The sequence below is a fragment of the Phaenicophaeus curvirostris genome, chromosome 3 (genome assembly GCF_032191515.1).
Source record: "Phaenicophaeus curvirostris isolate KB17595 chromosome 3, BPBGC_Pcur_1.0, whole genome shotgun sequence".
Classification (NCBI taxonomy): Eukaryota; Metazoa; Chordata; class Aves; order Cuculiformes; family Cuculidae; genus Phaenicophaeus; species Phaenicophaeus curvirostris.
Genome location: NC_091394.1, coordinates 46,520,559 through 46,543,632, shown reverse-complemented (window position 1 = coordinate 46,543,632; position 23,074 = coordinate 46,520,559). Strand labels below are relative to the sequence as shown.

At 39.2% G+C, this 23,074-nt stretch overlaps 1 protein-coding gene across 3 annotated transcripts in view; it reads left to right on the top strand.

Moving 5' to 3' along the window:
* The window catches only part of ARHGAP28 (Rho GTPase activating protein 28), a 76,904-nt gene extending 56,425 nt beyond the window's left edge, over positions 1–20,479 (top strand). For 2 of the 3 annotated variants that reach the window (XM_069853883.1, XM_069853885.1), the window contains 9 exons: positions 2,167–2,332; positions 2,446–2,537; positions 3,852–3,929; positions 6,789–6,951; positions 8,370–8,452; positions 10,502–10,699; positions 11,401–11,544; positions 13,700–13,854; positions 16,403–20,479. In XM_069853883.1, the coding sequence (XP_069709984.1) occupies positions 2,167–2,332; positions 2,446–2,537; positions 3,852–3,929; positions 6,789–6,951; positions 8,370–8,452; positions 10,502–10,699; positions 11,401–11,544; positions 13,700–13,854; positions 16,403–16,643 (1,320 nt within the window). In that variant the 3' untranslated portion in view covers positions 16,644–20,479. Of the gene's footprint in view, positions 1–2,166; positions 2,333–2,445; positions 2,538–3,851; positions 3,930–6,788; positions 6,952–8,369; positions 8,453–10,501; positions 10,700–11,400; positions 11,545–13,699; positions 13,855–14,471; positions 14,537–16,402 lie in introns of all 3 variants that reach the window. The other variant, XM_069853884.1, reaches the window with a different exon arrangement.
* The last annotated feature ends 2,595 nt before the right edge of the window (positions 20,480–23,074 follow it).

Below are 23,074 nucleotides of genomic sequence, written 5' to 3'. Positions count from 1 at the left end.
AAGCCTTTGTCCTGCAGTAGTACTGTCTCCAGTCAGTATTCAGTGCAATGATGTTATGGAAGATAATACATAAGCGATCAAATGAAAGTTTGCCATATCATCCAATGAGACATACTCTGAGCAGCTGTGTCATTTTCTGCAATGATTTCTTGGAGTCAAAGAAGTCAGCTATCTATTTCTATTAGCCCCCACAACTTCTGTTACCAAAAACTGGAGCATTAGGTTTGTGCTTCAGATACCACCTTTTTGGTGAAATGTATGAAATAGCTGTAAATTAATTTGAAACGTTTCCTGAATGTTATGATGTCCTGGGGCCCTGAACTAATCTGAAATTGTTGCTATCCTCATAGACATTGAATTCTCTGAGTACTATCCATTTGTGCATCTCAGGCACCACCGAGGAAGAAGTACCTGAGATGCAGAAGTAAGCTGCCTTTTTGAAAGGAAGGATAAAACATCAAGTAGTTTACAAATGGTGTGAAATCCCTATGCTTTAGTGTCTGTGTGTTTTGGGGTTTTTTTGTGGTGGAGGTAACAGTGTCCCGTGGAGAGTAAGGATATCTCTGCATTCATGATTTTGGCAAAGCAAAGGTTCATCCTTACTCCTTGTAACAGCAAATCTAGGACTCTAGTCTTCACTGAAGCGTGCGCGCGCGCACACACGCACACACCCCCCCACACACAAATTGTTCTCTGCAACAGCTCAGATAATTTCCAGTTTATAGAATGGGGAAGCTGGTGACAAACAAGGAAGAAAAAAATGCGCCAGTGAATATCATGGACCCATGGATGCATAATTGATCAGTATTGGAAAAGGCCTGTATTGTGCTGGAGATGAACTACTCTTTTGTAACATTAAGTCTCAGCATAAGAGTAACAGTGGAATTGTTGCCTTCTGGGGAGGGAAGATTCTGGCCTAAAGTGCCCCAGACAGCATGTAAATAAGTTATTCCATCCTCTGCTTTCTTTCTCCTCCAATTATGATTAACCTCTATTGAAAGACCATGTACAATGTGGTTTGGGAAGTCCTAACCTACATAATCTAGATGTCCTTTGTCCTCTCTTCCTTTAGAAATATGGTGCAAGTTTAATTCTTCTCTGTTTTCTTTTTTCATAAGCTGTTTGACAGTCTTCTTCTAAAGAGGACCAAATTTTTTTTCTAAAAAGAGAGGACGGGGCTGAAATGTCCAGAAGCAAAATAGGCTGGGTTTCCACACAATTCCCTAAAGGGAGGAGGTGATTTATAGTGTTATTTATTTATATTTCTGACTAACAATTACTAGTTTAAATTATTATTAAATTTAAAAATATACAATGCCAGAGATCCACATTTCTTTGAAAAACATGCTTTTTACTACAACTTTGTTATTATTTCTAACAATTATGTCAAGAACTGATGGGTATTTGTTCTTTTTTACATTTATAGGAATGTATTTTTCATGACACACCATTCCTTGCTCTGATCTATGACACTGCAGCTTCTAAAATATGCAGACATCTTCACATGCCCCCAAATTACTAATTACATTCAGTTTGAGCCTACTTGAACGCATTCTTTCTTAGCTGCTGGGAGTCCTATTTCTAAACCTAAATGTTTCTTGGTAATAAAAAGTACCAGTAAATTGGCCAATTGGCATCAGGGCTAAGTGATTTTGCTTCTGGGCCATTCCTCTGATCTTTAGTTTGAACTTCTATAAGACCTTATAAACTAATAGCAATATGCAAAGCAGACATGGACACACACGCACAACTGATGTACAACCATATCCATGATGAAATGTGACAACTGCTTCAATAGCATTCGAAGACTGTCTAGGGGAGTCAGATGCAGAGCAAAATGTTACATCCTACTGAAACTGGTTTTAACTAGCACATAGCTCATTTGTCCCAGCTGTAGTACAGGTACTGAGGTGAATACTTCCTCTCCAGCATTGCTTACCAGTCAAACTCTAAGGGAACATGCTGACCAATAAGCTCAGTTCTATGTTTGAGGTGGATGCAAGTTATGTCAACACACCAGGCCAACATATAGGGTTGTAGTTCAGCTCTTTGGTGCTATCAGTCTACCCTAATATGACTTCCTATCATATATGGACAGTATTTCAAAACAAAAATTCTCATCCTGTAATTTTTGTGCAAATAAAGATGTGACAATCTCTGCTACAGAAATTCATTGTTCGGAAAAGTCGATTTGGACTGACAGAGATTGGAGATCTTTCTCCTGAAGACATGAAGAAGATCCGCTACCTTTCCCTGATTGAGCTAACTGCCTTCTATGATGCACTGGGGGTGGAGCTGAAGAGGAATCGTGCAGAGAGGGTACGGGGACGAGGTGTGTACTGTGGTATTCCTGTGGCAACCACCTGGGTGTCACTCAGCATTGCAAAGAAGACGTGTACAGGGTTGTGTTTCATCTTTTTCACATTTGTTGTTATTATTTTTAAGAAAATGGTCTGTTTGGAGTCCCACTCACTATACTGCTGGAGAATGATCAGAAAAAGGTTCCTGGAATAAAAGTTCCCCTTATCTTCCAAAAAGTGAGTATAACTCAGCTTGCTTGACCACTGAGATTCACATTTTCATCATTTGCTTTGACATTCAAAACACATAAGATAAAAGAATATATAGATTTTGCAGACTTGAAGGTGTTTGCATGTTGTCTGTATGTTGTGGTTTGTGACAAGAAGACAAAATTTGCTCCTTTTGTCTGTGGTGGGGACTTTCTTCCATTTTTGTAATTATATGCTACGGTACAGGAAACTTCAGGAAGCAAATGTCTGGCTTTCTGTTTCCCTTTCTCATTAAATTACAGCACCACACAAAATTGTTTGTGTGTGCAGAAGTGGCAGAGATGAGTTGTCTCAGGAGTTTTAATTTCACATGAATTCAAATGATAGGGATTACTTAGCTGTTATTTCCAGAATCAAACTGATATTTTCTCATTGACATTTGTATGACAAGACAATGTCATGTATATAAGTCATTTGACAGTACAATGACATCCAGAGGATGTCTTGGAGACAGGTGCAGGGATACAAACACACATGCAATTTAGACAGGTTTACGTGGACTCAAAACTAAAACAAATTTCCTTGTATATACTGACAAAGGGAAAGTGGTGTGGAGTAACAGGGGAAAGACTGACATGACTTGACATGACTTTGCAATCAGCTCCACAGCTCCCCTGTCAAGATACCATGGGAAATTAGAAGGAACCAACAGCTAGGACAGGAAACATAGCTGGTGGTGAAAAACCAAAGCAATATGAATAAATGCAAGGAAATTATTTTATTTTTGCCATTGTTCATAGTTATGATAATTAAAACATACTTATTTTTTTATAAGTATAGGAGTGAAAAGCTTATTCCTCTATTCACAGAAATTTCAAATTGAAATGTCCTGGGATCATTTTCTAATCTGAGTTCTCAGTTCCCAGAAATGTCTGTTATCTATAGGCCTTTCCATTGTGCTCCTTGGGGAAAGACTTGAACATTTTCTCAGAGGTTACTTTTCCCTCATAACACCATTGTATTTTACCCAGTGTATCTACGCTTTTAGTAATGTGTTTATGCGTTAATTGTTCTATAGCAGTGCCAAGTCTCAAATCAAGGACGGAGGGCATATTACATTATCAGTTTTCTGTACTCTGTATACTCCGTATTCCAGGGTCAGGAATACAGAGAACAAATTAAGAAGGCTAATTTATTTGAGCTGGCTTGTTTTCAGTAGTAAATTACATAGAAATATATCTTCTTCAACTAAGTTTCAAGAATAACTAGACTGAAAATAAGTTAATAGTTTTTTTAAGTGCTTCTGAATATTTTCCTGGAGTTTGTTTGGGTATTTTTCAGTTGCTGCTCAAGCTTGAGGAAACAGGTTTAGAAACTGAAGGAATTCTACGAGTGCCTGGATCTGCCTCCAGAGTCAAGGTACATGCTTATGTCAGTTTTCTGTCTCCTGGACCACAGATTCTATGTAAAATAATGAAACACACACAAATTTACACTGCACATAAATACTGGTGTGCGTAGCTCAACACTTCTGTTCCTACCAGCGAAAGGTCAGATCGGTTCCTGGGAACCAATAAATCACAGATTATGTGGTATATTGGTTTACATTTTTTAATGTTCTATATAAAGCATAGACTTGACATTGAATGTCATTTTTCTCCACTAACTACTGAGAGATGTTTTCAGTTTATCTCAGTTGTCCAAAATTGCTGTGATCTTATCTCTGTTTTAACTTATTTCAGAAACCCAGAGTTGCTAAACTGAGTGAACTTCAGATAAAGATCTTATTCTATGTCATTTTAACCTTTGTGTCATTTTATTTCTCATTTAATCTTCTGGTCTTACAATTTCGTGTTCCAAGTGGGAGAAATTTGGCCTGCATTCACTGTTTGGCAGCCTCAAGTACTGCATTTTCAGAAGATTTTTTGTGGGCTATGAACACAAGAGAGTTGGTACCCAACAACCTGACATTGTGGTGCAATAATGCTTGTGATTTTTTCTCTGAACTTACTTGATTCCAGGAGCTGGAAGCCTTTGGCAGGGGCAAATCAGGAAGACAAGTTCTTCTGGGCTTAATAGTGTCTACCTCTTTCCCAGATTTTTTTTTCCTAGTTTTTTTTTTGGTCTGGCTTAAGCAACTTCTTATGGTGCATCCCATTCCCACTTCCTCATCCTCAAGGAAACTAGTTGTGCTTCCTGAGGTAGGAAGTCTCAAGACTGTGTCAACCACATAAATTTTGATGGGCTGGGGATCATTAAAAATCACTGTGCAAGAATAGGCATTACAGGAAACTCACTGAAGATAAGCAAGAGCATCCCAGCTCCCTTTGACTCTGTGAATTGATAAAAGCACTCAGCATCTTGCAAAGTGTCACATCTTGCAGAAACAAGCTACTAATTTGGTCTGTACTTTTCAACTTCCTCATTTTATCATACATATCCTTAAAGTCACACAATCTCAATTTTTTCTGACTTCTCCAGAGAGGTTGTACTCTACCTAAATAAATTCATTTTGTATTCTTTGTGTATACTGTATTGTGTCTTGTTCACTTCTCATTTATGACCTATACCCAGGGAGCTGCTTTCAGATACAACTTTATATATAGCTGTCCTATACAACTTTAACTTACTAGGTAAGTTAAACTACCCATACGAAAGTTTTAAATTACTTGAGTTTTGTCTTCATTAAAGTCTGTCTGACAAGCTGACCAGCAAGAGAGAGATTTTTTTCAAAGCAGATCCAGATTTCATCCTTCAAATCCTCCATACATTTTATGACATTAGGATTTGAGGGCATTCCAATTTTATTTCCATCTTGTTTGGAGAAAGTAAAGGCGTATGGAAGTTATTAAACATTACTTTTCTATGAAACAAAGAATAGACTAAATAAGTTCCTCTGTCTGTAATCTAGTTTGTAACAAAAGCTGCAGTAAACAAAAAATGCACGATTGTATATTGCAGATCAGTCATATTTTAAAAAAATTGGTGAAAGGGTCTTTTCAAAGTACTTGCATGTGTACATATATGTATATGAGGGTGTGAGCATATAAATACATATATACTTGCCTGTGTAAGAGGTATATTTCAAAAGTCTTGTTTTCTATTTCTATGTTATTTTCCTAGTTCTCTGTAGAAAAATGTGGAGTAGTTTTTCTCTCCCTTTGTGATTTTGATAAGGTGAGGATTTCTGTTCCACATTTCCCAGTCAATTAGCAGGAGATAATTTAGTCCAGGTGTTTGTATGGATTATTTGCAAAGGATGTGAATACAGAGGAAGCTGAGAGAGAGCCCAGATTACAACCACTAAAATGTGCTAATAAAAATAAGATTGTAACATTATATACTAAATCCTGAATGACTTTCTATTTCCTTTTGTGCCAACCATTTTACTTCATTTTGTGTGACCATATTTGATATGTAATTTCCTTCCATTCATGTGAGGCATGGTAAAAATGATTCCGTTTTTGAAGCTTTTCTGTCTGAATGGGCTGAACTTTTTTTGTGTAATATTAAAGTACATTTGTTTGACAAAAATATGACCTGAAACCTGAATGTTAACTACAGACGTGTTTTGTCATAAATTGTCTCACAAAAAGCAACAACAACTTTCCTGTGGGTAAGGCAATTTTTGTCCAGTAATAATCATGAAAGCAGCATTATTTATGGATATCCTTTTATTACAATGGCCTCCTTCAATCTTATTAACCCAACAAATTTTCCAAACCGTGTTTGAAGCCAAATTCTGTTCCTACTAAGAACCTTACTGAGTGTTTCCCATTCACATATGTGTGTGAAACATTGATTAGTTACCCTCCAGAAATAGACTCCCGATACAGAGCAAGATGCTGACACTGGAGAACAAGAGGATTATACCTTAAATGGTATAATCAATTCTGTCTTAGACAACTGCTGGAGTTTTTTTGGCATGTATTGAGTGGAAGATTTCTGACAGTAATGGTTTAATAACTTTCTTTTTCTACAAAATGATCAAATCCAATGATAGCTGTCCTAGCAGAAAATGTCCTTCTGAAGACAGGAAGATCTGAATTTAAAGCCATTTGCTTAAAGGCTGTGGACTTGAATGCCAAAAGATTGTCTAGCAAGTTTACCGGCAATGAGGCAGAAATACCACTCCTTTGTGTTTTAAGGGTCAAAACCTCTGCTGCAAACACCTGCAGTGTAAACCTCTCTGTTGTTTGTAATGGGATTTCTGAAGTTATCTCAAACTACCAGGTCAGAAGCAATGATTAAAGGTCAGATGTTGCTTTTATCTTTCAGAATCTCCATCAAGAACTTGAGGCAAAATTTTATGAAGACACTTTTGACTGGGACCAAGTACGAAATAATGATGCAGCAGGACTGCTGAAAATGTTTATAAGAGAACTCCCAAGCCCCCTCTTCACAGTAGAATACCTGCCTGCTTTCATCACCCTAGTAGAAAGTAAGTGGAAAAGGAGTTATTATGGACTGATCTAGATAAAGAGTAGTAGATGTTACATTTTTTATCTCTGAAGAAAAAATAAAAAAGGCCCAGTGCATTGCCTAAATGTTTAAATTTTCCACAAGCTTTCCTTTTCAAATGGTAAAAAAAGTCTCTGTATTTAGCTAATGGCATAGACTTATGTGACTGGCAGTACTATTTAATGTGAGATTTGAAACCTTTAAGAAAATGATGCTGAGCAATGACTTTCATATGTAGAATCTAATTCACAAACGTAAATATCTGCATAGTAAACTCAAGTCACTGCCCTTTAGCTGATAGTCTATTGAATCGATTTTATTTCTCTTAAAGTTTATGCTGAGGTCAGAATATTTGTACAACAATATATGTGACCACAGAAAGCTTCAGGCAGTCAAGTTTTGTTTTCAGTGTACATACACCTTCTCATTCTCAGTACATTTTGTTCATTTCTCTTCCAGGAAGAATGCAGTAGTGCCTTGCCATACCTATTGACTTCATTGTAAATTAACTTGAGCTAGGGCAGAGTGAAACTATCAGGATGGTGAGTTTATTAGTCAAATTAGTAGAGAAAACTTGGGACCTTTACAGAAGGCTGCAGCCAAGTTTTCAGTGTCTCAATGAGGTAGTTTAAAAGGCACAAGGAGGGGACACCCCTTCATGTAACTTTCACATACCTGAGAATGCTCCTTTTGAGTCCCTGAGCACATGCAGTTACAATCACTTAACAAGTCGGGGGAGAAGACTGAAAGCGTCTGTGCAGAATGAAGTAACAGTATTCCTTACAACAGATCTTTTTTTCTCCAGAACTCTCATATCCACTCTGAGTAGAAGCAAATGACAGATATTCTTCCCACCTCCTCCACCCCAGCTCTTCCAATGAGCACTCCACGGTATCAATATATACCAATTGCTGAAATCATAACGGTATTTTGTAACTGAGAAGAGGTTCTACATTTATCTAGAGTGTTAGAGTTTTATGTTATAAGCAATCAGTCTTCACTTAAATGGCACAAGTGTTCAGCAAGTTCGTCAATAAAATTTTCTGAAAACAGATATCCATTTCAGGTTCAAAGGGGGAAAATACTTGATTCATATTCACAACACATTCTGACCATCATATCAAAGAGAAACTAGCTAGTACTGAAGCAATATTGGCTCCTTGCTAATAATACGGAACTTTATAAAGCCTTGTCTTCACCTGTGACAAAGATTCAAGAAAATGAGGAAAAACTTACTCATTTCATTGATTTTATATTTGGGGGAAAGGTTATGGTTAATCAACACCCAAACAACCAGGCAATGGTTTCTGTGTTTCTAGAACTGCTGACCAGCAGGATTTTTACAAGAAATCAATTGCAACAGGGATTTAAAAAAATATTAATTATTCATATTCTTAGAAATCTCCAAGATCAAGTTACAGCTACAAGCTTTGCATCTGTTGATCATGCTGCTGCCTGAAGCTAGCAGAGACACAGCCAAGGTAAGTTCTTCCTTTGCTGTTACTTGCCATCTGTGGTGCTTTTGACTTTTAAATGAGACCCATTTTTTTTCCTAACATTCGGAGACTGAACACTGCACCATGAAAGTATTCATCTGTGTTTTTTATCATTTCCTTGAAAAGATGTTCTAATTCCCTGGCTGTCGTTCCTTTCACAAGCAATTAAAAAATAGTTGCTGGAGGTATCCAACTGCTAGTGTCAGTAAATGGCTCCCAGGCATAATTTATTCTAGAGCATCCCTTTCAAAGAGTAATGTTCCTTGCATGGTTTGCAAAAAAAGAGGTCTATTTTCTGGGTTTTCTGCATAACTGGAATTCTCCAGGATGACGTTTACAAGAAGCAGCTTCCCAGGATCTCTCCTATGCACTCCCAGTGCTGAAGGGCTTCCAAGGCACTGGACCAGACTGGATGAGGTAGTCTGAAGTAAAAACCTCTGAAACATTCATCTGTAGCACAGATGTCAGGACCTCGGTGTCAGCTGGTTTGCCTTAAAAACCCACAGTCAGACCCATGTACTACTTCCTGATACAGAAATGGTGGCTATAAGCATTTTGGGTGCTTGGGAGGTTCCAGATCTGGCTGCAGCTAAGTTCCTGACCCAGAGACATTGGTTTTGCCTTTGGACTTTTTTCCACATAAGGGAAACCTGGATGATCAAGCTCCCTGGGACCCCTGTAGACATTTCATCAGGTATCCTGTTCATCGGGGCCCTGCAGGTCCCTCATCTCTGAAAGTCTTCGACTGGTCAGTTTAGATATAGCTTTATAAATCTAAGTGCCTTCTTTAGCTGTATTTATTTATACAATACAAGGGACAAGAATAACAATCTTTTTTAAAGAATTTAGAGGTCTAGTGGCCAACAAAGAATGGGGAGTATTTCTTCTACCAAAGTCCATATCAACATATGGAGCTGTATACATAAAACACATGCTAGATGAGTAGTCTTAGTTATTACTAGTTATTCTAGTTATTACTAGAATAATAGAAGTGATGACAAAAATCATAGAATCATAGAATCACCAGGTTGGAAGAGACCCACCAGATCACTGAGTCCAACCATTCCCACCAATCTCTAAACCATCCCCTCAGTACCTCATCCATCCGCACCTTAAACACCTCCAGGGAAGGCGAGTCAACCACCTCCCTGGGCAGACCATTCCATTGCCTAATGACCCTTCCAGTGAAGAATTTTTTCCTTATGTCGAGCCTGAACCTCCCCTGGTGGAGCTTGAGGCATCTCTACTTGCTATCTATGAGCTTTTAGAAATTTCTCCAAAGCAGTTTCTATTTTGTAATTCCTGCGTTTGTAAAAATATTTTAATTGCAATGTCAGGGTATAAAGACAGTGGTTTAATGCTATGGTGTTGCAAAAGGACTCATTGGCAGACCCCAACTCTAACCACAGCTGCAATCAATCCTCTTCAGTCACTCAAGCAAAATTCTGAATAAACTGGCCAAAAAGGAAATTAGTTTCCTTTGACTCTGCCATGCATGTGCAGAAGTGACGTCAACCAACGACCACTGAGCACTTCTTGCTTTCATTATCCCAGAATAAAAGTTTGGGAGTTGCTGGCAGGAATTCCTTGGATTATTTCACATATGGAACTGGTGCACATTTGAAGAGGCTGATGATCACCCTAGTGACTGCAATATAAAAAGTCTAGGCCAGATACATCAAAATGGACACCTTGAAATCTATGAAGAAATTATTTCATTGCAACATCTTTTTATCGTTCCTCTACTAGATTATTCAGAGCCTTAGTATTTGACTTAGAGATTTGGGATTGTATTCTAAATGAGATCTAGTCCGTTTAGGTGTATTTTGATAGCAGTAACTGTTTCTCTGACTGACACAGGTGGCTGTACCAGCAAATATCAGAGTAATCCAAATTTGAATGCAAAAAAACACTCGCATTTCACCTCAAAGTGAAAATATTGCACTTTCTAGCCCGATGTATGCATTCAAAAATGCTGCATTTAAGAAGCAAAATGTTTTATGAGAGTCAGCTTGACAAGTGTTGTTTATCCAGGCCTTTCTTCAGTTCCTGAAGAAGGTGGTTGCTAACGAAGGGAAAAACAAAATGAATTTGTGGAATGTTTCTATGATTGTTGCACCGAACCTCTTCATCTACAAAGGAAAACGTGCAAACCAACAAGAAATGCAAGCAGCAGCCACCACGGCGCATATCGTGCGGCTTTTAATTCGGTACCAGGACATTCTGTGGACAGTGAGTAATTCTGGTTCCCTCTTTAAGGCTTCTGTGTAGAGAAATACTTTGCAACATGCAGTGGCTCTGTAGAGATCAGAGTAAACTGTCCTTTTTTTAAGAAACAGTTAGCTATCCTTTGGAAACTGGCTGCGGTCTTCTCTGTCTAGAATGAGTTAGGGTGACGGATACCTATGGATGGAGATTGACCTCACCTATCTAAGACATCCATTTTATCATGAATTGCTCTCTGGAGGTACCTATGACACACCATTGATAATAGAGCTTAATGCATAGCTGAATGATTAAGGTAGATGCCTAAGCAAGATATCTAGATTTGAATAAGATTAAATGACTCTTTAAAGTTTAGCTGGTTGTCCTTGCTGAACTTCTGAGGATGATGATGGTGTCAGTTTGTTTCCTCATAACAGAGGGAGAGTATGATGGGGATTGGAAAGACAACTTCCTACAAAGTTCCTGCAGCTGCCAACAGCACTAAAAAGTTCATATTAAATGAAAGATGATCTACAGTTTCACCAAAAGAATAACTGTAGGTTGTTAGAGGGAGCCACTAATCACATGTATCTTCTGGGAATATATAGAGCTTCTGTGTCTTAAACTTTGATGAATTTCTAAAGCCCCTGCACCAATTTTATGTGTATTTTGCATACATATTTTACATACATTACTGTATATTGTTATCTCTGGTTTCCTGCCTTTAGGTCCCATCCTTCCTGATTTCCCAGGTGAGAAAAATGAATGAAGCAGCAATGAACAACAGCAAGAGGCAGCTTATGTTTGACAAAGGAGTGAGAAAACTTCTGAGAAGAAAGACCATGGAGCGGGAGAGACCTGAAAGACCAGAGGTGTGATAAAAATATACCATTATTAAAGAGAGACTCAACCAGCCCAAGCTATAAACCATTACAAACCCTTGCTGGTTTTGTACTTTTTTGTAAGAAAATGACCATATGTGGACTATCCTTGACAGCACCGATTTGTAGGATCTAACAAATGTACGAATCTGTAGTTGAGTAGTAGGATGGTCCATATTAGGTTCAATTGCACTTACCCATTGTCATGGTTTAGCTCTGTCCCAGCCTAATCAGCAGCAGTTATTGAACCCATTCCCTTTTACCCACTCCGGGAAAGGGGAAAGGAAAATAAGACAAAGAAGCCTTGTGAGATGGAAACTAAAACTAAAACAGCTTTAATGAAACAACAATAATAATGATAATAACAAAAACACTATAAATAAGAAAATTATAAAATATATAGAAATATACAAAATTGCACACCTCCCACTATGTGCAATGGCATGGGGAACGGGTATGGGGGAAAGGTCCTGGGCTGGAATCAGCTGCAGGAGGGAGCTAGACTCAGGAACTGTATTCAGGAACATACGGATCCGGAACCAAGGGCAAAAGGACAGACTCACTGGACACCAGCCACAGAAGGAAAGATTGACTCTCACAGTTCCTCAGTTTCATATCAGATATGATGTATATGAGATGGCAAACTCTGTCAGTCAGTTTTGTGTCACCTGTCCTGTCCGCTCCTCCCTGCAGGTGCAACCCTTTTTCACCTCTTTGACTTACGACATTCCATCCGCTCAAGAATGACCATGGTTTATATAGGAATAAGTATAAGAATTTAAGGGCTTTCTGCATACCAATGCCCTGCATTATCACTTCTAGAGAGAAACACTGTCTGAAAAATATGCAGTTAACTTTCAGAAAGTTACTGCGACAAGCCTTAGCTGTAAAGTTAGACACTGATTCTACTTCAGCTCAAAATATAACACCCATGCTCAAGGCCTCTATAGTTGTTGAAGAATAGTCTTGAAGAACAAAATAAAAGACAAATTAGGAAGAAAAGATGATAAGAAATAGAAAGTAAGCTGCCTAATAAAGACAACAGAGGAGCTGCGGATGGGAACCTCTGGGAAAAAGTAGAAAGAGAAAGGATATATTTGAATAGTGAGTCCATGTTAATTCAATTTTTCTGAGAATTCATTTGCCAGCATTGGCTGAAATATGTTATGAGTAGGACATTTGTGCTGCAGATGGAGACGTAGATGTTTGTTTAAAATGGCGGTGTAGACTGTTGTGTTGCAAAACTTTATTCACCCTGGAACAAATACAGTGAGAGCTTCTAAGGAGAGTCAGTTACTGCAGTCATTGCACCTTTGGGAAGGCAATTTCATTGATCATAGTAATTGGCTTTGCATCTAATAAAAACAAGACTAGCCATGGCAGATAGCTGAAATATGAAGGGTAAATTGAAGGCAAACTCTGTTCAGATAACTGAGTTGAATTTAGAGAGCACTTAACTCAATCCCTGGGTCTCAGATGCTCTAAATTACACAGGGACAGAGACTGGAGAGACTATTGTACTCTGCTCAGCATGGTATTAACTGGATTAGAACTGGAATGCAAACCTTGCTAATTGACTTATCCACCATTAATCATGGAAGAGTGCATAAACTTCATAGATGATCATTTGAACCCTACACAAGGTCAAATTTTAAATTAACAGAAAACATGATACTTTGATGTTTTACTGTACATTATCTTTGATCTACTTGAAGCTATAGGAAGCAGAAACAGAACTGGATCTTCATAGTTTCATATTTAAAAGGAAGATAAAATTTTCCTAGTCATTTATATGTATTTTTAAATAAGCAGCTGTTTCACTGACCACTGTTAACAGAAATAACATTAAAAATCTCAGATAATAACTTTGTACAATATTACTGCAAGCAATTAAAATTGGAGGGCTGTACTTTATTCTGCATGCATTTATGTGATGCTTAGCAAAGAGTTTTTGTCTTTGTGTCGTATTTCATTATACTGTATCTATAAATTTGCATTTGTATGACTGTAAATGTGTTTGGTGAATACTTAAGTAAATCAAGGACAGTGATTTTTGCAAGCAACCTCAAAAGAGTTGCAGAACTGCTTCTAAATGGAGCTACAGCATTATTTGCCTTAGACTTATTCTACTGAACATTGATTTTAGGGAGCTGTCACCTTTCCCCCATACCTGCAGTCTGACATACCCAAGGGGGTGATAAGAGTTTATGCTCCACTGCATTCAAAAGTCTCTATGGCAATTCAACTCAACAGCCAAACAAAAGCCAAAGACATCCTGGCTCGATTCCACTGTGAAAACAGGTGGGTAAATCAGAACATTTTGTTTTTCCAGAACAATAATATCAGAACCATCAATGACTATATTGTCTCATTTTCAGACTCATTGTGTTAAAAGAACTATTTTTCTAATCTCAAATTGATAATTTATTGTTACATTTGTCAAAGAAATTATAACCACTGATTTTATTCTTTATATTTTATTTAATAATTGATTCTTACAGAGAATCAATCTGCCCTCTGTTATGCCACCACTAAAAGCATACATTTTATAGAGCTGCACAGAGAACCCAGAGGGACAGTCTTACATCTGGCTGTAAAACGTTAATTTTTTTTTTGTAAGGTAATAATTATTAAGTCATGGGAAATGGTAAATTGTATCTGAAAGTCTTTTCTACAAAGTCTTCCAATGTTACCATATAATTCTGTTATTTAAATAAATAATAAAATATAAATAGTATAATAGAAGCTTAGCTAACTGCAGCAGATTCAGTGTTCTGCAGTGCTTTGTTTGGTGGAAGTCCTTGCTGATCATAAGTTCATAGTGCCAAAAATATCCATTTTTAGCTTAATATAGATGGTGTTTGATAAGGCAGTGGTTATAACAGGAAAATAAACTAAAGGTTTTCTTTCCATTCCAGCCACAGTTCATCGCAGAATGCAAGAAGCCAAATCCAAAGTTTACATGAAATTGGAGGAAATATAGGTAGGTGTCATTTTTGAAAATTCAATTCTGAATGTCCTTTGCCTCCTAAAACACCTCAGGGCAGTGCTGTAATCACACAGCCGGGTCTTTCCTGCCTCCCAGTCCATCTGCAGGAAGGGTGTCTGACCCAAATCAATGTAACAATTCCTTCCGACTCCAGCATGACTGGAAGGGCACCACACAGGAGCGAGTAACCTGATGTCAGTGGCTGGATCTCAGCAGGAGTCCTTAAAATCTTGCCAAATTCGTATGACCTTTCGCTTACCTCTCTCTCTCATAATAGTGCACTTTTCCATGGTTAAGACATCCTTAACCTTCACAAGCACATTCCACCTCACTGTCAAGGCTTTTCCCAAGATCTATTTCTTCCTCACTATATTTAAGTGTTGACCTTCTCCGAATCAAAAAAACCCACAGAATTGAGAATTCAGCCTCTGCATGTATGGGTGCACTATACTCATACTAATTCATGTGCTCTATTTGGATTGTAAATTCCTTGCAGTAGGGATTTTGTCTTCTTCCATGTTTCATACAGTGACATTTTTCTAATAACAACAGTGGCTTGGCACACAAATTCCTGGCCTAAAGGTCAAAAGACAGATTTTAATTTGATACTGCATGATCTTGACTCTCCCCTTTCTCTATTCATACTAAATTTCTGGATGCTTTGTTGGAGTCCTTTGACAACTGCCTGATTTTATTATTCCTTAATACTTCTACTAAACAATAAACAGTTTCCATGAAGTTATTACAAAACATCATAGACTTACTTCAGCAGCAGTCATGAAGCAATGTCTTTATTACTGAAGATATACACATATGAAGCCTTATGATTTGTTTTTTGTTAGGTTAGTGATTTTTTTTGTCTGGCTAAACAGGATGACCAACCGATCCTAAAACAGGAGATGATCCTGAAGTCCTTGTGAAACAGTCCCAAGTATTCTTATCACACTCTTTCAAAAATCCACTTAACTTGCATCTTCATTTGAAATTATTTTTATAGATTTAGATCTTCTACCTTATTCCATTGATTACACCTTAACTTATCTGTATTGCTTTCACTTTAATAAATCATTAGGACCTCGGTGACTTTGTAAGTAACTGTACAAAAAAAAAAACCATAATACTTCATCAGAATAGTGTAACTTTACCAGTTAACTGGCTTCATCAACCAATGTTAAGCAATATAATCCAAGAAATCAATTTAACTCAAGAATTTATTGCCTTATTACTCAATTGAGAAGCAACAAGTGCCTCTTTCCATGGTAAAGGCAGCAGGGATTCCCCAGTCAACTCCTATTCCCAGTCAGCGCCTAACGAAACCCACAAACTGCTACACTGCAGAGGGCATTTTTAGCCAGCGAAACAGCAACTGCCAAAACCTTGATATAGTCCCTATGTTTCTTTGCAGGATTCTAGCTGGATAGGAACACATGGTTTACAGAGCTACCTTTTCAGCATTTAAAAATAGTGTAGAAACAAACTCACAGTTATATTTCCAGCCCAGTAAATCCAAAGAAATAAAAAAACTCCCAAACTGTGGCATTTACAGTAACAGTGTTGTTAATGCTTCTAAAGAAATCATATGTGTTCACCATTTGACTAAATGCCTTGTCCATAACTCAGTGTAATGTGGGGCATCTCGCCTGGAAGTGAAACTGAATCATAACTCTCACTGAGTAAAAACACTGGCAAATTTACCAAAGCTCCCATCTGTATCCAGGGAAGATGACAGCTGGACACACCGAACTAGGCTCACTATGTGCAAGTTGCAGATACATTCAAGAACATTTTAACATAGCTCTGTCCCATTTACCAATGTGCCCCATATATCCTATGATTCATAGCTGTCAATTTCTGTTTCAGGTCAGCACTGTTTGGATCCAGATGCGTACATGTTAGATGTTTACCGTGCAAATCCTCAGGCAGAATGGGTGATAAAGCCAAAAGCAACCTGAAGCAGAAGGCTGTGGCATACTGGGCAAAAGTGAAATGGACAACAGTAATGCTTGTCATCTTAAGAAGCTCTTGGCGGAGATGGAAAAAAATGATAGCTACAGGATATCATTCCTTCCTACTGTACTTTTCAACTGATGTTCGCCATTGACTACTTTTTGTATAAGCATTATCATTCCAGCTTCTGGATCATCTGAAAATATCACATAACCCATATGTTTTCATATGTGTTACACTTGTGCCAGTTGGCCCAGAAGTTGAGGAGGACAGATCAAGGTACAGTGCACAGAAGACAACCTGTTGCATATAGAGTTGCCCGTTTCCTGACCTGGTGTTAGAACATGAACTTTTAGAAAGAACTGAGTGGCATCTGTAGATGCATGAAACACCACTGACCACAGCATAACACAGAGCATCACAGAGACATTCAAAAAGGGAGTGTATCTGTCAAGCTTGGAGACAGATAAGAGGAGAGGAGCTCGACCTGCAGGAGTGCCAAGATGTAGCTGTGTAACAAAACCAAACCTTTCTGCTGAAAGTAAATGTGTACAGTGTGCATTACTGCAATATTTATGTCTCTCAGTCACTGCTCATGAGTACCTGAAGCTGGGGAAGGGGGAAAGACAGGAGGAAGAACTACTATATAGGCAGTTATACTGCTTTATGTATGTACCACCGTATATATTACTACCAGTCTTCCAAAATCATCTGTCTGGATTGCATCACTGTATGCAATTGTAGCACCTAAAACCATTTTCTCCTTCCTTCCCTGTCATACACAGAAGTTTCAGGAGACACATGCTAGATGAGAAGGGGCATCTGTCCCCATCTGTTACTTGATACTCTCAAATTTAAGTCTACGTAATGGCATACTATAAGATATTTGTTGATGGTGCAATGGTGCCACTTACAGCCATCACATTTTTTGTTAAACATTATAGTTTCTTAATTTGTAACCTAGCTATTTTTTGTTTGTTTATTTTAGCTTTAATATGTAAGCAACAGTTATAACATACAGCTGCATTGAGAAGTCTTTGTCCATATCTTGTATAGTTCAGCACGAAGAAGAAAAAGAGCTTCCAACAAACAGAGGGATTTAATAATCTTATTCAACATTTACGTGTTAGAGTCTTAAACTGTAGCCAAACTAGTCCCAGTTGTGCTGGGGATTTTACAAATACAGCAAATTGCAGCTACTTTTATGGATGGCATGCAGTCTATAAAAGAACACAGGCTGACAAGAGAACTGTGGGCTCCAACTGCAAATATGAGCCAGAATGTCTAATTTGTAGCCATTCACATGGGTGAGCACTATTCTTCACCTAATCCTCTTGGTTTGGGATATACTTCATAGAACTACAGCATATTTGTTGAGTAAGGAAATCACAAGTCTGGAAAAAAGCAAGTATTTTTTTTTATCTTTTTATTATGCAAAAAATGTGACCTAATGCACCGCAATATCTCCATCATTGGACAACAATATTGCACAATGACATCACCCACATTCTGAGCAGCAGGGTTTTTTCCCAGTTTGGACACACAGATGAGGCAGAAGCTGGTGCTTTGTTTACCAGGCAGCAATATAAAAGCATTCTGAAGCAAGTCCTCCAGGTGAACATGAAGTATGCTGTCCTGCAAAGAAAACTGTAACTTGTGATGCTCTGCTGAAGCTCTGCAATGAAGATTTTCACATTCTAGAAACTGTGCTTCTGGTTCAAAGTTTATTGTGTTCTCCAGTAGTCAACTTTCATTGTTAGTGTTCAGTGAAAGTAATCAACATTGAATCAGTAGTTTTACCAGCAACAATAATGTAGACAGAGAGCAGATCCCAACTTTCTTTCTTACCTTCTTGAGATAAAAAATGACAAAATTTAGAACTGTGAAATTTTAACCTTCTGTTTTTTTCTTAACACTAATGGATGCATAATTGCAGTCAAGAAAAGACCAGGGCAGTTGTAGTATACAATACGCTTCTCATTTTGACAACTATTTATTTTAAATACATGAGACATAGTAGATCTGTGGCTTGTTCAAAAGACTAAGTATAAATGTTTTGTCAAGTGCTTTGCTCTTGATTGCCTTTATTACTTCCCTCTGTGGTGATGGACAATTCTATTATGCTGCCCTTTTCTTTTAGTGGTAAAAAAGGACTAATACTTGCCTTATAAAGGTAATACGAGAATTAGTTGAGTTAAATTCTGTTCCAAGATGCAGCTAAACAATTCCCTGAGCAGAACAGTAGTTATAAACACCCATTTAGGGAGGACACATTCAGCAAAAGTGTGGAAAGTGGAATGTGCTTTGAATATGCAGAGCATCATATAAATGCTAAGCATCAGCGTATTTATAGCCAACGAAAGAGCTTTTATGACTACAGAGAAAGTCAAAACATTAACTAAGGAATTTGAAATGTCATAGCAAATGAGATAACACTTTCTGCACTGCTTTCAGACAAACACACTGACCTCCTCTGTCTTGCCCACTCACTCGACTCTGTGTTTTCAACTGCTGTGCAGTGGAAAGTACAAGGCACCCATGTGCTCACACAGGAACCTGCTCAGCATGTTCTGAACTCTGACATGAGAAATTAATCAGTGAAATAGATCTCATTGTATTCCTCACAGGATACAAATGGGTTTTGGAAGACTGTCACCTTTTACCACTTTGCAGCTTAAGAAAGCCAAATCTGATGTAATGAAATCCATCCTGTGAACTTATTTTATACTAAAGTTGCCTATAATTCTAAAAGACATAAGTATTAGCAGATGAACTAGATTCTCCATACAGCTCCCAGGCTGCTGCAGCATGGCCAGATACCTGCTGCCTCTGGAAAAGAATGGCAAAATTCTTTTTTGATACAAATGGACCTAATGACCCATGTATACTGTGGTTAATACTGTTACACATTAAAGTTATTTTGTGTTGTTGTGGTACACTAACTTGATTGCAGCAGATAAACTGACCAATCTCTGCAACATTTTTTAATATGAGTCCTCAACTTTAGACCTTGTATTTCAAAATTCTGGTGGAAACACCTGCAAATCTGTTCCTCCCAACAGTAGTTGAAGTCAAAAACAAATTTTGATAATATTGTCACCTAACAAAAAGCAACATCTATGGAAAGCTATTAATAAGAAGCAAGCAGGGAGAAGCTTATTCAGCAAAATCCGAAGATGCCTCAAGTATTAATGCACTCCTTGGGTCTACAAAGACAGCATTTTGCATATCAACACGTACAGTATTGAAAGAAGTAGGTATTGGAAACAGACTGGAATGCTCTAACCTGTTTATGCAGCTAATGTCTTCAGAATGTGTGCATGTGTGCAAATGTATCAGTGTCTATGTATAGACTATTAACTACCTCACTCTGCATTTTCCAGAAAAAATATTTTGGCTTATTTTCCAAAGCTTTCTATGACTAGTTTCACCTCTATACTGTTTTCTTTACATTGATAAAATGTGTCTCCTTTAGGGGGGAAGATATGGAAATAAGTAAAAATCTAAAAGACATATTTCAGGATATGGATGAAATTTCATCCAAATTGCCTCAATTAGTGCTTGTAATGTGAAGCTTATAAGATCAGATCTTGGGGTTAATAGATAACAAATATAAACATACTGTGTTTGTGGCTTTATTTTTCAATGGCTTTCCATTAATGTATGTCTTCTCTGGAAAATAGTACGATGCCACTAATCAAAGCAAAATGTTTGTATGTACAGTTCCTTTACACTCCTCACTATGTCATGTGTTTTGTTGAGGTAAGCCCACACGCTAGTCTATTTGTACGGCAGAATGCTACCATTGTATTGTATCCATGTCAAAAATAAAAATAAATCCAACAAAGCAAGCTCTTCAAATCAAAACACTTGGCTTTAGATAGAAGCAGGTGACAGAAACTGCAAAAAGCAGTGGTGAATCTGTCTTGAAAGCAACTGTGTTGTTAGAGCACCTTAACAGTTGCACAAAGGATGACATTCTGCCATCCTTGCTCAAGTGGAGCAGTTCTTTGCTTCAGAAGCACTTCTCTTGGACTACCTCAACGGTACAAAATGACATTGCCTGGAATCCTGCCTCACTGAAGTTGCTAACAAACTGCTTTGGGGTTTCATTTGAGCCAGTATTTAGTAAACTAGCATGCGATACCTAGAGCAAAATTGACTGTAAAATTAATCGTAAAAATGTATAGTAAAATCCAAAAAATAAAATTGTAAGGAGTGAACAAAATACCATTAGTTCAAAGAGAAAACTGGAGATGGAAGTGACTTGTAAATAACTATGTTTGTCATAGGTAAGTCTTCAAGCATGGGATGTGTTTTTCACTGCTCAATAATCTGGCCAGTTGATGAATGTGAACGTCCTCAGTTAGAATCATAGAATCACCAGGTTCGAAGAGACCCACCAGATCATCGAGTCCAACCATACCTATCAAACACTAAACCATACCCCTCAGCACCTCGTCCACACGTGCCTTAAACACCTCCAGGGAAGGTGAATCAACCACCTCCCTGGGCAGCCTGTGCCAGTGCCCAATGACACTTTCTGTGAAGAATTTTTTCCTAATGTCCAGCCTAAATCTCCCCTGGCGGAGCTTGAGGTCATTCCTTCTTGTCCTGTCCCCCATCACTTGGGAGAAGAGGCCAGCACCCTCCTCTCTACAACCTCCTTTCAGGTAGTTATAGAGAGCAATGAGGTCTCCCCTCAGCCTCCTCTTCTCCAGGATAAACAACCCCAGCTCTCTCAGCCGCTCCTCATAAGGCCTCTTCTCCAGCCCCTTCACCAGCTTTGTTGCTCTTCTCTGGACTCGCTCCAGAGCCTCAGCATCCTTCTTGTGGTGAGGGGCCCAGAACTGAACACAGGATTCGAGGAGCGGTCTCAGCAGTGCCGAGTACAGAGGGAGGATAACCTCCCTGGACCTGCTGGTCACGCCGTTTCTGATACAAGCCAAGATGCCATTGGCCTTATTGGCCACCTGGGCACACTGCTGGCTCATGTTCAGTCAGCTGTCAACCAACACCCCCAGGTCCCTCTCCTCCAGGCAGCTTTCTAGACAGACTTCTCTTAGTCTGTAGCACTGCACAGGGTTGTTGTGCCCCAAGTGCAGGACCCGACATTTGGCCTTGTTAAACCTCATACCATTGGACTCTGCCCAGCGGTCCAGCCTGTTCAGATCCCTTTGCAGAACCTCCCTACCCTCCAGCAGATCAACACTTCCACCCAGCTTAGTGTCGTCTGTAAACTTGCTAAGGGTGCAGTCACTTGAGTCAGGTTGAGCGTGTGTCCTTCAGATCTGGCTCTAGCACAACTACTGGAAGCTTCATTTTAGAAACAGAGGCAGGCAGATTAGGAAAATGCAAAGACAGAACTGCTTACTGTCCTGTAAGGACAGTAATTAGGAATAACAGGTCACCAAGGATACTCCCCTGATACTTTCCATCCACAGGAAGGGTCAGAGGGAGGATCCAGGGAACTACAGGCCTGTCAGTCTGACCTCAGTGCCAGGGAAAGTCATGGAACAGGTGACCTTGAGTGCTATCATGAAGCACATGCGAGAGAACTGGGTGATCAGGCCCAGTCAACATGGGTTCACAAAAGGGAGGTCTTGCCAAACTAACCTGATCACCTTCTATGACAAAGTGACTCGGCTGCTGGATGAGGGAAAGGCTGTGGATGTGGTCTTCCTGGACTTCAGTAAAGCCTTTGACACAGTTTCTCACAGCATTCTGCTTCGGAAACTGTCAGCCTCTGGCCTGGAGAGGTGCACACTCTCCTGGGTGGAAAACTGGTTGGATGGCCGGGCCCAGAGAGTGGTGGTAAATTGTGTTAACTCCAGCTGGAGGCCAATTACAAGTGGAGTTCCCCAGGGCTCAGTGCTGGGTCCAGCCCTGTTCAATGTCTTTATCAATGACCTGGATGAAGGCATCGAGTGCACCCTTAGCAAGTTTGTGGATGACACTAAGCTGGGTGGAAGTGTTGATCTGCTGGAGGGTCGGGAGGCTCTGCAAAAGGATCTGAACAGGCTGGACCACTGGGCTGAGACCAATGGCATGAGGCTGAACAGGGCCAAATGCCGGATCCTGCACTTGGGGCACAACAACTCTGTGCAGTGCTACAGACTAGAAGTATGGCTGGAAAGCTGGCGGGAGAAGAAGGACCTGGGTGTGCTAGTTGACAGGGACTGAACATGAGCCAGCAGTGTGCCCAGGTGGCCAAGAAGGCCAATGGCATCTTGGCTTGTACCAGAAACGGCGTGACCAGCAGGTCCAGGGAGTTTATTCTCCCTCTGTACTCAGCACTGGTGAGACCGCTCCTTGAATCCTGTGTTCAGTTCTGGGCCCCTCACCACAAGAAGGATGCTGAGGCTCTGGAGCATCTCCAGAGAAGAGCAACAAAGCTGGTGAAGAGGCTGGAGAACAGGTCTTATGAGGAGCGGCTGAGAGAGCTGGGGTTGTTTAGCCTGGAGAGGAGAGGGCTGAGGGGAGACCTCATTGCTCTCTATAACTATCTGAAAGGAGGGAACTGGCCTCTTCTTCCAAGTGACAGGGGACAGGACGAGAGGGAATGGCCTCAAGCTCCAAGGGAGG